This window comes from Opisthorchis viverrini (genome assembly GCF_000715545.1).
Source record: "Opisthorchis viverrini unplaced genomic scaffold opera_v5_147, whole genome shotgun sequence".
In the NCBI taxonomy this organism is placed as follows: Eukaryota; Metazoa; Platyhelminthes; class Trematoda; order Opisthorchiida; family Opisthorchiidae; genus Opisthorchis; species Opisthorchis viverrini.
In genome coordinates, this window is record NW_008751803.1 from 531,668 (window position 1) to 544,862 (window position 13,195).

General features: G+C 47.2%; 1 protein-coding gene across 1 annotated transcript in view; it reads left to right on the forward strand.

Moving 5' to 3' along the window:
* The window catches only part of T265_06795 (hypothetical protein), a gene marked incomplete at both ends in the record, with an annotated part of 19,721 nt that extends 6,732 nt beyond the window's left edge, over positions 1-12,989 (forward strand). The window contains 3 exons of the mRNA XM_009172160.1: positions 9,364-9,662; positions 9,714-9,912; positions 11,790-12,989. Coding sequence (XP_009170424.1) covers positions 9,762-9,912; positions 11,790-11,938 — 300 coding nt within the window. The remainder of the gene's footprint in view (positions 1-9,363; positions 9,663-9,713; positions 9,913-11,789) is intronic.
* Between the last annotated feature and the right edge of the window lie 206 nt (positions 12,990-13,195).

A 13,195-nucleotide genomic window follows, 5' to 3' on the forward strand; every position in this document is an offset into this window, starting at 1 on the left:
TGCTGTCGATGATGATGATGATGATGATACTGCCAGGTTGTCCAAGCCTAGACAGGGGAAGTCGAGTGGCGGAGGTCTGATTCTAACCACGGAACTTCCGGTCAGTAAATTCGCGCTCTAATCACTTCGTTCATCTCTCTTTTCCTTTCTTTCAAAACTCTAGTCCTTCGGGATATGTGCCGACACTACAAACAGGCACACACGTGTTCACTGGAATCCAATCCAATAAAGTGCGCTCAGCTCTATGGCTGAGTACAACTACTCCATATATTCTACCACGTCATCGCTTCTTGATCGCCAGACACACAGAGGCAGAAATGTGAAAGAGCAGAGCTCGTTTAACATTCTGACATGCATAGCCATGCTTGAGTCTTGTATGCGTGTTTTGGAGACAGTATACACCAGTTTTAAGGGTGTATAAGGTCTCAGTGACTATTGTCTGTTTGCCAATCTGACACAGAGCACGGACGTCAGAGGCTCCTATGTAGAGAGGATCTCGTCGGTTTAGTAGGTTTTGTTAATAGTCAGCCTGATGCATAAAGCACATTGGTCAGATAACTGACAATCAACTGACACAGCGACGTTTGTTTGTGTGTGCTCGTGTGCTTCCCCTGGGTGGCATGGCAGCTAGGCACCAAAATGGTGTTACAGCTTAACGATTATTATTATCTTGTGATGGGAAGGGGACTGAGAAGGACATTGGTGGACAGAAAAAGGTGCGGGGAAATGATACTTCTCGGTTGCCCAGGTCGAGAGACGGGGTTTGATTGAGGTACTCAACCTTGAGCCTTTGACTCGAAAGTCCGACCTACAAGGCGGTGGGCGGATTTGGGGTTACGTTCGGGGATTGCCGCTATCCTCTGACTCAAAAGTCTGGCCTTGTCAGCTGCATGGTGTTGGCCTAACCCGGGCTATTATCCTCTTACTCCTGATTCAACTTCGCACAGCACGTGCGTTTTGAGCAGCACCAGAAATCATTAAAAATCGTTCAACTGTAGCACCCTTTCGGTACCCAACTTCCATGCCACGCGAAGGTTGCACGAGGGCTGGAATACTGCCAGGTTGCCCAAACCAAGACAGGAAGTCGAGAGACAAAGGTCGGGCTCGAACCACGGACCTTCCAGTCAGTAAGTTCGCTCTCTAACCACTTGGACCATCTCGCACCAGACTCTCTGTCTTAAAAGTCTTTTGACCGTATTGAATAATGCATCGATGGTCATGGTAAACCGTTGGGTGATCGGAGTGTGTGGTTTTTAAGGTCGAGATTTTCTAAACCGTCTCTCCTTAGGGAAAGGTAGTATCGCTGCTTCTACGAATATGGGCATGTTGTTCGCCTGGGGAAATACTTTACTGCCTTCACACTCCTATCACAGAGAACAGTATGACCCCCCAGACCGTCTCGTAGCACGAATACTCGTAGTGTCGGGTCTCGCTGCTGTTTGCCTGACTGTTTTCCTTTGGGAGCGAGATGGCTCAAGTGGTTAGAGCGCGAATTTACTGACCGGAAGGTCCGTGGTTCGAACCCGACCTCTACCTCTCGACTTCCCTGTCTAGGCTTGGGCAACCTGGCAGTATCCCAGCCCTCGTGCTCCCTTCGGGTGGCATGGCAGCTAAACACCGGAAGGGTGTTACATCTGAACGATTTATTTATTTATTTTTATTCCCTTTGGCCTTCCTGGCATGGTTACACTTTGTGGAACGAAAATCCAGCAAGTTCGACCCGCGAGATCATTGCAACGATCAAGCCCGACGATGTTCAGCTGTAGCATCTTTTCGGTGTCAAACTGCCACCCGAAGGAAGCACAAGGGCTGGGATACTGCGAGGTTGCCCAAGTCTGGGCAGAAGTCGATGTGCAAAGATTGGGTCCGAATCACGGACCCTCTGGTCGGTAAGTTCGCGCTCTAACCACCGAGGCCTCTCGCCGACCACCATGTCAAGATTGTAACTTTAGGTTAGATGATAGTGCCTATTGACAAGAACAGTTCTTGCCTTCCTGCTCCAGCTAGAATTATCGTCTTTAGCGAGATCACCATATAGATATCTTTGTCGTCTCATCCAGAAACATGAGATCCGGATTTGATCTTACCCAGTCTTACATCAACATCCCACGGTTCGCAAGCGTGAAGTTGTCTCGGATGATGACTATGAAGTGTGAAAAAAGATCGTTCAGCTGTAGCACCCTTTCAGTGCCTAGCTGTAATGCCACTCGAAGGAAGCACTAGGACTGGGACACTGTCAGGCTACCCAAGCCTAGACGGGGGAAGTCAGGAGGCAGAGGTCGGGTTTGAACCACTGACCTCCTTCCAAAGTGACCAAGTCTCGCAACCGTACAACAGTACAGCTTGCAGTGTAATTTGACACACACCTTGAGACCCGGTGGAATGACTTCTTCACCCCACAAATTGGCAAACGCAATTCTGGCCTTCGAAACTCGTGCGTTGATTTCGTGTCACGCTACCCCTTTTGGTTCATTGCAGGGAGAAGTTGAGCTAGCTCAGGTCGATAATGCTGATCCGTGGTAGTTCTTTGAAGGTAATAGATCGACATGATTTTTTCCAACTCACGTTGGTTTGAAGGGAAGCGAACTGCCAGGCAGCCTTTCACCATGGTATAATCGGAGTCAGGTTGTCATCATCATCATCATCATCGACAGCATGACATCAGTGTTCAACACCGATGCTTCACTGCCGTACAACCATGATTTATTTGAAAGCCTTAATGTAAAGAAAAGAATAAAGGTGGATGGGGGAGGGACTTAGTACTAGCTTAACACACACACCTCCAGACATTCACTCAGGCAATCTGGACAGAAACTGACCACAAGAACGCCACGGACATCGGTTGGCAACCATGTCTTGTAGTGTCTCCAATCAGGCGCAGTGGGGATCACGTGGTTCCCATCCTGGAAGGCGAGTAGCACCGACAGCACCTAAGCGTTTCGTGACCTCCTTCATACCCCTCTGCCGAGTCAGGGATTGGCTATCTCTCTGCTTACGCCATTCTGAGTTGGGCGTGGAAAAACACTCGCTGGCAAACGGCTTGGCATACACAACACATATTCAAACCAACACAGCTTCTGATCCTAAACACATTCTTCAATGGACGTACTCGTTGCAAAACCGAAAACTCGTTACGGATACGCCGACACCAACCCACACGAGCTATGGTTCTGAGACAACTATTGTCGAACACCTGAAGACGTCTCAGTTCCGCTGCTCGAGTAGGCCAAGTCTCACAGCCATACAACAAAACAGCCCGCACTGTGGCTTGATACACACATCCCTTGAGATTCAGGGATACACCATTCTGACAGCATGAGTGTCTCAAAGTAAAAACGTGACCCGGACCTTGCAGATCCATGTATTGACCTCATCTGTCACACCACAATCAGAACTAGTAGGACTTTCAAGATAAGTAAAATGCTCCACAACTTTCAGTACCTCTCCCTGGATTGTAAGTAGCGCGTCCAGTGACTGCATGGCCACGAGCATGACCTTGCACTTTGTAGGTGCAAAGTGCATACCAAAGGATGAGATGACTTTGGTCAGGTCATCCGAAAATTCTTGCACCTTCTCTTTAAGGATGAGAATGATGTTGTCTGCGTATTCCACATCGAAAAGGTTTTCTTCACAGGCTATTTGAACACCGGGGTTTTGGAGGCCCTCCAGAGTTCGTCTCACTATTTCATCGACCACAAAGTTGAAAAGGAATGGAGATAGTAGGCATCCCTGACGGACACCGCTTTATATACAGAAGCTTTTGGAGAGCTCCCTGTGCACTCTCACATGTCTGGAAGTTTGGGAATACAAAGAACGTATTTTGTTTACAAACTTCCGGAGCATTTCTTGGTGGGCAAGCATGTTAAAGGAAAGAATCAGTCAAGTGAGTCGAATGCGTCTCGGAAATCGATTGATACCATAATTGTGGGTTGCTTATACGTATGAAGTTGTTCTAGCGCCTGATGGAGTGTGGAGATTTGTTCAACGCAACCCCTACCAGGGCGGAATCCCGCTTGCTGCTCTCGAGTCAGTATCTCACGAGCCACCGTAAGGCGACGAAGCACAACTGACGCCAGCAGTCTCGTTATGACCGGGGTCAAGGTGATTCCCCTGTGATTACCACACTCACGACGAACCAGTTTTCGAAAATGGGTGTTATGAATGACTCTGCAGTTATCTGGGACAGACTCCTTTCCCCAAATACAAACAATCAGACCAGACTAGCGTTGGCTGAGGACTTCATCCCCGTCTTTGAACAGTGCGGGTGGAAGGTCATCCGGACCGGGAGCTCGGTGGCGCTTGAGGGAACATATGCGGTCGTAAACCTCCGAGGCAGTAGGTGGTTCCACGTTCACCATCTAGGGTTCTACTTCGCCTGTGGGCTGTAGATGAGTGCCAGCTGGTGGCCACGACAGTTGTTCGAATTATTCAGCCCACCGGTCGAGGCGTTATTCTTTATTCGAGGTGGTCGTTCGATTCTGATGTTTGATGGTTTCGCTCACAGGTGGTTTCCGGGGGCCAGTCGCACGGATCAACTGAAATAATTTCCGGACATTACCGGCTTTCTGGGCCTCTTCCATTTCTTTGGCTTTCTGTGTCCACCATACTTCACGGTCGGCTCGCACGCTCACTTTCACTTGACATCTGATATTTCGCACCGAGTTGTCTTCGAGACCGGCTGGGATGTTTCTCGGGGATTTAAGCAATACTACCGTTCGTTCTGATATCCGGTGCTTGCATGCGCTTGGTGGTGCCGTGCCACAAGCAAAATTCCCAGCATTATGCAAAGAGGTGGCAGTCTCGTCCCATTATGCGTTCACAGCTGATGGTGAAGCATTTGAAAGAGACCATAGAAGAGGATTCTGGTAGATTCGTCTAACACCCGGATCTGCCAATCTCTCAGTTGCCAAGCGATATGTCCGCACCTTAAGCGGTCCAGGGAAACGTAGAGAGAGGCGACTCTGGACGAGTGCTTCTCCCTCAAGTTGTTCCCCAGAAGGAACGGCAGTCATGAATCGTGGTTCTCTATCGGTGGTCATGTGGTCCAATTTATTGGCGGGTACAGAGTGTTATCGTTTATGTTGAACATTTATGTTGGTTGGAGATAGTTGGCAGTCAGTGCAAAGCTGGAGGTATTGCTGTCCGTTTCTCGTGAGGTGAGCATTGACGCCGAATCGATCACCCAGATGTAATTCCAAAGGGCTCAGACGACTGACCTTGGTGCTCACATCACTAGCAATGAGGACTACATCACTGCCTTGCGTTCGACGATTGAGTCCGGATAAGTTGCGGTAAGAATTATCCTCCTTATCACAACTGCGTAGGTTTTTATGTTGAGTGGCGCTAAACTTGATTGAACTGGATAACGAGAGGGCGCACAGACGACTGTTCACTAGAACCCAGTTCAGCACAGCACTTCTCTGATTTAGACAGGGGCAGAAATCCGCCGATGATTAAGCTCAAATGTGAAGACTTGAACACATAAGGCTAGGCTTTATCCATAGTGGATCCACAGTGACTCTCAAGTGGAACGTTATTCAGAGGAGAAATAAAAATTAGGATTTATACAACCAGGAAACTAAAGTTCCCCGCAGGATTCCAAGGCCGCCACAAATAAGTCGAATCTCTTGACCTTGGAATGATCCACCTCTGCAAAGGTTGCAGTTAGCACAGCTGAGGCAACGTTGTGTTTGTTTCTTATTTTCGTAAGACGTTTCGTCATCCCCAAAACTGTACCAATACAGTACCACTGTCTGGGCGGTCGTTTATCTAACTTGAACCGCTTCCTGGCTGAAACGAAGCTACACTGGCAAAAGATCTGCCATTGTTGGAACCACTGTAGCGAGTGTTTACCTCGGCAGTGTCTAAAAAATAGTCGCTCAGCTGTAGCACCCTTTCGGTGCCTAACTGCCATGCCACCCGAGGGAGGCATGAAGGCTGGGATACTGCCATGTTGCCCCAGCCTAGACAGGGGAAGTCGAGTGGCAGATGTCGGGTTCGAATCACGGACGGTCACCCTGCATGGTGTGCCGTAAGTATCTCTGTCACTCCAGCAACAGAGGTTTTACAGTCGGTACCGAACCAACTGTTCAGGTTTCCATAGTAAGCGCTGAACTTCATCGCTCATATAAACATTTGGAGAAACTACAGTGTAGCCATGGACACAGGTTGAAATGGACTGGAATATATTGTAATAAATACTCGTTCGACTTTAGCATGTTTTCGGTGCTTAGGTGCTACGCAGCCCGCAGGAGTTACAAGATGGACGGTACTACCAGATTGTTTTTTTTTTGGCGTAGACGGAAGCAACCGGGAAGCCAGAGTCGGTTTGGAGCCATGACCATACGGATCAATAGCTTCGTGCCTTAGCCATAGCTATACCGAGCCCCAGTGTGCTGAGATGTTTGCCAATGCTTGGCGCCAAGACTTGGACGCTTCTCCGACGCCATAGTGGAACGCTTGACAGGTTTCATCTACACTGCTAGCGTAATATCCTTTCGTTTTTATTATACAGAACCCTGAACAAAGTCTCCAAGACGAGACAGGCTCAACTGAACTGAGTGTACCCAAGTACCCGTAGTACGAACAGCTAAAAACCGAATTTCTAAACAATGATAATAATTAATGATCGTTCAGCTGTAACACCCTTTCCGTTCTTAGCTGCCACCCGAAGGTTGCACAAGGGCTGGGATACTGCCAGATTGCCCAAACCTAGACAGGGGAAGTCGAGGGGCAGAGGTTGGATTCGAACCACAGATCTTCCGGTCAGCAAATTCGCGCTCTAACCGCTTGGGCCATCTTGCCCACGAACAACCAATAAACAACTCACTTATGATCAGTGGATGAATGGAACACCAACACAAGGACGGCTACTGCGATAGCAATTTTGGTTTCAGATCTCTGCCATACCTAACACTTGATAAAGCATTTTGGGGAGTTGTCATCTGCACAGGCTTGAAGGCTTTTGTTGCTCAAAGTCAAATTCAGACGCCAGCGGAATTCCTCCAAAAAGCCGAACTCGGTTGAGTGCAGCCACTAAGGATCTGTGTAGTATGTTGGAGCACACGCTTGAGTCGGATCAGACCCGTCGGTCATCAGTGTAATCACTCTGGATAGCCACTTAGTTGCCTACATTTGCTCTTATTTTTACCCAACGCCTGTTGATTCTCATTTTGCGAGCCGATGGTCCCAGTAGCCAACCGACTTCTGTCTTACAATTGCCATATGTGTTTGGCACTCCTCAGAAAGCTTCGTCCTGGTAATTGCTTTGGGGGTACTGTGGTGCTGCGGTGCTCATTATGCAGTCAAGCTTAGGCCGGTTGTTAGTCTCTGCTTGTCTCTCTTCTGATCTTATTCCATTGCGTTTACATTAGTGCCAGCGGTTTGCTTGTGGTATCGCGTTCGACTCCAATGAGACCTGTCTGATACGATTCGTCGGGTATGAAGCACTGATGTCGTCCTTGGGGGCTATGTGGACACCCAAGTCAGTCGTTTCGTGTTACCTCTCGACAATTAAAAAAATCGTTCGGCTGTAGCACCCTTTCGGTGCCTGAGGGCTGGGATGCTGCCAGGTTGCCCAAGCCGCGAAAGGGGAAGTCGAGAAGCAGAGGTCGGGTTCGAGCCACGGACCTTCCGGGCGGTAAATTCGCGCTCTAACTACTTGGACCATCTCGCCTCTACGTACGTTGGCCCCAGATGCCGGGTAAAGAGACTAATGGGGCGGCAGCCATGTGTTGGAGACGGCATTTCAGCCATTTCATTGACTTTCAGTTGTTCCGTTTGTTTGATAGGGCAGAGAATGAGAGATATGTGCAGCGAAGGCAATGGATGTGATGCGCGGTTGACATTCAGACATTTCCGTGTATGTTAGGGTCACTAACCATTTGTTTGTATCGTCCTGGGATCCTCATCCTCATCAGAGACAGCAACATCAGGGTTAATAATGGTTCTTCGCCGCTGGGTTTTCTGGTAAAGGCTTCTACAATTGTCATTGTCTAACGGCTTTTGGGGCGTCTCTACTCAGTTCAGGGTTGAACAGTAAGCGCTTTGCAAGGCATGTTGTTGTTTGACTTGTGAATCAGGTTTTTGAACTAGCATTGTTACGGAGGGTAAGTAGCTTCCACAAGTCATCCGAGCATCTCAGCTTTGCTGGTTCTACTTTCACACTTTCTAGAGAATATATTCAACGCAACGATAATCAAACGGCAAAATCTCAAGTGCTTCAACCCCAGTTGCCACTTACGTTCGCAGTAGTTACTCTGATCTTTGACTCAGTGTTCCGTCTACTATGATATATCGAAAACGCGGTAGCTTGGAACTGTTACGGGTCAGCAAACAAAAATTCTAGCATCGTATTTTCGGAACAGTCGCAGGAGTATCCGCAAGGTTACGCTGGAATCACCGTGATCAGACGAGAGGCTCCGAGCTAAAACACGCTCAGTTATGATTGGCCCTTCCCCCGACCACTCAGGGTGTTCCCTCTGTTTCACTGCCAATCGATTTGGTGTCCAATTTACCTGAGTGATACGCCGTCTTACACTTCCCTCCTCCATAACGAAACTGCGCAAACCAAAGCGTCTTTATCCTGCCGTCAGCAGACTTCTCATGTCCGAGGGCACCATAGTTCCTAATTTCTTCCTGGACTCCCCTATTCGTGAGGTTTTGTTTTTAGGAGATAGTAGAGGGGCTCGAGTGCCTTTTTCGCCCATCTAGGTGTCTTTTTGTCCCAGTGGCTTCGCGGTTGACGAAAACAAGTCGGATAAAGCCCGGAGTTAAAACCAAGTATCACGCGAGTTACCAACTGAGACGGTAGTTCTGCCCCATCCTTGGCTATTTTCTAGACTTGTACAGCCTCGTGCCCCCTTTAGTTTGCATTACAACTGTGCATCGAAAGGTGTCGCAAGGCTCGAAGGTTACAGGCAGGTCGATTTCGCCCTCTTGTTCACTACGCTTCTCCCTTTTCCCTGATATTGAGCCACCTTTATCGATGTCTCGAATCGCAGCAGTACAAACTTGGGAATCCTAGGCGATGGCTTACAGACTGATCCAATATATATCCCTTAAACCTACGCCCGTTACCTGGTCGAAAACCGGTTCTTCGGTGTCGGTCTTGATTGTGATAAGCTATATTTGTTTTGGGTCATCTCTTCATCATGACTAACTGGTGCTGGGTGACATTGGAAGAGCTTGTTTCGTCAGTCCTTCGGAGCTCCTTTCTGCTGTGACTTACAAGAATAAGTAGATTTATGCATTTGTGACGTTCTTTGTATGGAATTGAAGGCTATCTCTAGGTTATCAGCAGCACAAGTTGCGTGACCCGATCAAGACGATTTTTCTCTCAACGCACTTTATCTTTTCTTTCAGGAGTTACTGCTGCATTGACTCTGTTGTCCAACTGATTTGTCACTCTCTTCTGCCGTTTCCAAGTAGTGAGCGGTGATGGGTGCTCTATTCTCAAAATTGTTTGGCAAGAAGGAGATTCGTGTATTAATGCTGGGTTTGGATGCCGCAGGCAAAACAAGTAGGTGTGTATGTGAACGACTAACTTCACATGACTAGCTATTCTCTACCGGCTCAAACTTGGTCATGGCGTGACCACAATCCCAACCGTTGGGTTTAATGTGGAGACAGTGGTCTACAAAAATGTCCGATTTAACGTCTGGGTATGTGTGTGATATGTACGGTACTGGATTTCGACCATGTCTTTTTCACAGGATGTTGGTGGGCAAGAGAAAATTCGACCGTTATGGCGTCACTACTACATGGGCAGTCAGGGGCTGATATTTGTCGTGGACAGTGCTGATCGTGACCGGATTGAAGAGGCCAAACAAGAACTGCACCGGATCGCGAATGATCGAGAAATGCAAGATGCTGTTATCCTAGTCCTAGCTAACAAGCAGGACCTTCCCGATGGTATGTCTTTGCTTTCGTGTTTATCTGCCTGCTTATTGCCCTCGGGTCAAATCCCTCTTTTGAACTTTACCCATGTATTTTGAATAAATGACAATGGATACTTTCAGTTTACGCCGATTTTTTAGGGATCAAAAGGGACTTTTGAAATATTCAATCGATGGGTATCTCGACCAAGAAATTTAGTACTCTGTAAGCACTCGTAGGTTCGAAACCACCGCTTCAACTTCCGTGTGTCGCTTTAGAGGATCTGCTACGGATTGTTTACACAGCATATTTTTATTTTCAATGCTTCTGACGATAGGCGGCATGGGCTAGACGTTCAGGTATGACCGATAGAAACATCACTTAGCTGCCTGTAATTTGACCGGACGTGCTTAAGTTCTGCACATTCTTCTAGCGACCACTGCCGCTAGGTTTATAATTGTGACGAGTACCATTTCGTTTAGCTTGCACTGCTGCGTCCTCGGTGCCCTTTGGTTTTTTATTATGACTCCCTCAACTGTATATGCCCCTTTCTATGAAAAAATCGCTCAGTTGTAACACCCTTTCGGTGCCTAGCTGCCATGCCACCCGAGGGAAGCATGAGGAACGGGATACTGGTAGGTTGTCTAAGCCTAGACAGGAGAAGTCGAGATGCAGAGAGTGAGTTTGAACCACGGGCCTTCTGGTCAGTAAATTTGCGCTATAACAACTGAGTTGTCTCGCCCCACTTTTCTGTGATCAGATAGCATTAATGTCTAAGGACATCTGACAAACGTAATAGGAGACATCCCAATCTTCAAAATTCACAAGTTTTGCACGAATATTTGATAGTCACCAGGAACAGCAGAGCAGCAAACAAATCTCTTCAGTTTACAGTGGTTGATATATGTACCACACGTGCCTAAATACCGTTTATCGAAGAAATTGCCCTAATCCTCGCTGATGAGGACGGGACCTGACTTAAAGACGATCGCGATCAAGCTGGATATTGTGAGGTCTTTGGGCATCCGGGTGGTAATCATGCCACCACTTCCTAGAAGGACCGCTTAGCTAAACCTGGTGTGTCGTTGTGCGCTGGGCTCGTGTTGGGTATGTCTCAAAAAGGATTCTGAGCCAAGTCCGCTGGTTGCCTCTAATTCCGACATGTCTGAAGGTGTACATGCCTCATCCTGGCTTTTTTTTATAAGGATACGTTTTTTCAGTGAGTTCTCACCCCTCCCTTCTTCCTACTCCTGAGTAGGAAATTACTTCCTAATGAAGCGCTGGCGCGTTGTTGGTGAAGATCCCGATGTTGATGTTTTTCGCGAACTTGATGTGACTTTGCTGCTGAGTTTTTTTTTAGGTCTTGTATGACGGTATGAGTAATTTTATCCAACCTGAACTACATTCGATAGCAATTTGCTCTGTACGGAAGTATTATGTTTCCGTGTTGCACAATTACAGACCGCTCTTAGAAGATGCATGCCGCAATGCAGATACTCTGTCAACAAATTACGATCGATATGCTGGACTATTGCCTATCACCAAAATCCTGGACTTATGCAAAATACATATATGGTCGAATTTTATCGCACCTTTTCTCAGACAGTTCTTATGATTTAGATGAAATTCACGCATAGCTAATCGCTTTTGTTTTTTTCCTTTTATTCTTGTCAATTACCGTGTGTGGATCATGTGACTTGTGTATTCCGCGCTTCTACTTGGCATCCACAGTGCACCCGTCTCCATCCTCTCCCCTTCCTTCGATTGCTTGTAGTTGACATCAAATGTAACTGTTTATAGAACATATCGCCAAATGGTAATTGCCGTTTGGCTATTCAAGTCGTCTTACTTTAGGAGGCCTATGTATCTCACTCAACTCAATAAATATCTCCCCCTCTTTAAATTCTCTTTAGCTATGCGACCTGAGGAGATTCAAGAACGACTCATGTTGACCACACTCCGGCGAGGACGACTGTGGTACGTGCAACCTTCAATCGCAACCACTGGTGACGGTCTGTATGAAGGGCTGGCTTGGTTAAATGCTAATTGCAGTTCCCGATGATTCACTACTACCTTCCACCACCCAGTTTCAGTGTTTACGAATCTTCACACAATCTGACCAATCTTAGACTCGTCCAACGATGTACACTTCCGGTTGATTGGCGTCCCCTCCAGTGCCAACCCCTACCAAGTGCATGCACTTTCTGTCCTTCTCTTATACCATATATCTACCACCAATTATTGCCAAATACGGTCTAACATTCATTTGTGCATAGCTCTAGCTAGGACTACAATTCGAAACTTTGCTTGTGTGGTTAACACATTATCCTCGCGTCTGTGATCTCAGCTGTCTAACGATTATTAACTGTTCCAGCAAAAAATATGATCAACGCCGGTGTCCTTGGTTCTTACTGATCTGTGCGCCAATCGTCATCGGTATTTGTCCGTGATATGCATCTCCTATCCATCCACTTCTGGGACGGTTACCGCAATTTCCTTGTCATGTTTTGAATTTGTCTAGCCTCAAACTCTGGTTTACCCTATTTCCCGGTCAATTGTACAGCTATTTATCATTCTCTCAGCGTCTTTAAAGTTCTGATTACCTTGAAACTAAAAAGCTTCTGGAGTCCCGTATGGTTTCATATTTAGTCCTAATTCTCTGCCCCACTCGAAGTTCTTTTCCAACAATGACAGCTGATTTCATGTCCCCGTTCAATGTGCGCAACATCTTCCTCTGACGGACTTGGGTCTCCTTTTACCTCGCAATTCACACCCTGTCGTCGCTTTTGCCCCTTGCTGAGGTGAACTTCGTCAATTCGCGTGCAGTTTAGTTTTTTTATTGATAGAACTCTTTTTGGCTGTTTTCGCAATGGACTTGCCGTTTTACCCCTCACACGTATGTCTGTTTGCCCATCGACCACCGAGTTATGCTCTTTCTCACTATCCACTCCTCACTGTTCCACCTTAGTCAGAGAACGGTCCTAGGCTTGTCTCCCCATCATTCATCGCTTCCCTGTTCTCCTTCTGTCCTTGCGATGTTTGGTGCTGATATGTTTGGTAAAATCAACTTGTTTTTTTCACGTTATCCATGCCACCTGCTTTGAATAACCACCCTACTTTGTGAGTTGACCGTCTTATTCCCCGTTTCGTTTCATTCGTCGCCAACAACTGTTAGTTGATACTTGGCGAAATTTGGACAAAAGCCACGTAGGAAAGTTTCGCGGTAGACAGAAACAGATTTGTGCGCCACACCGATCGTCCATTTGTTTGATATGGACAGGAAAAAACAAACTCTTGTGCGCGAACTAAGAGTAGGGTA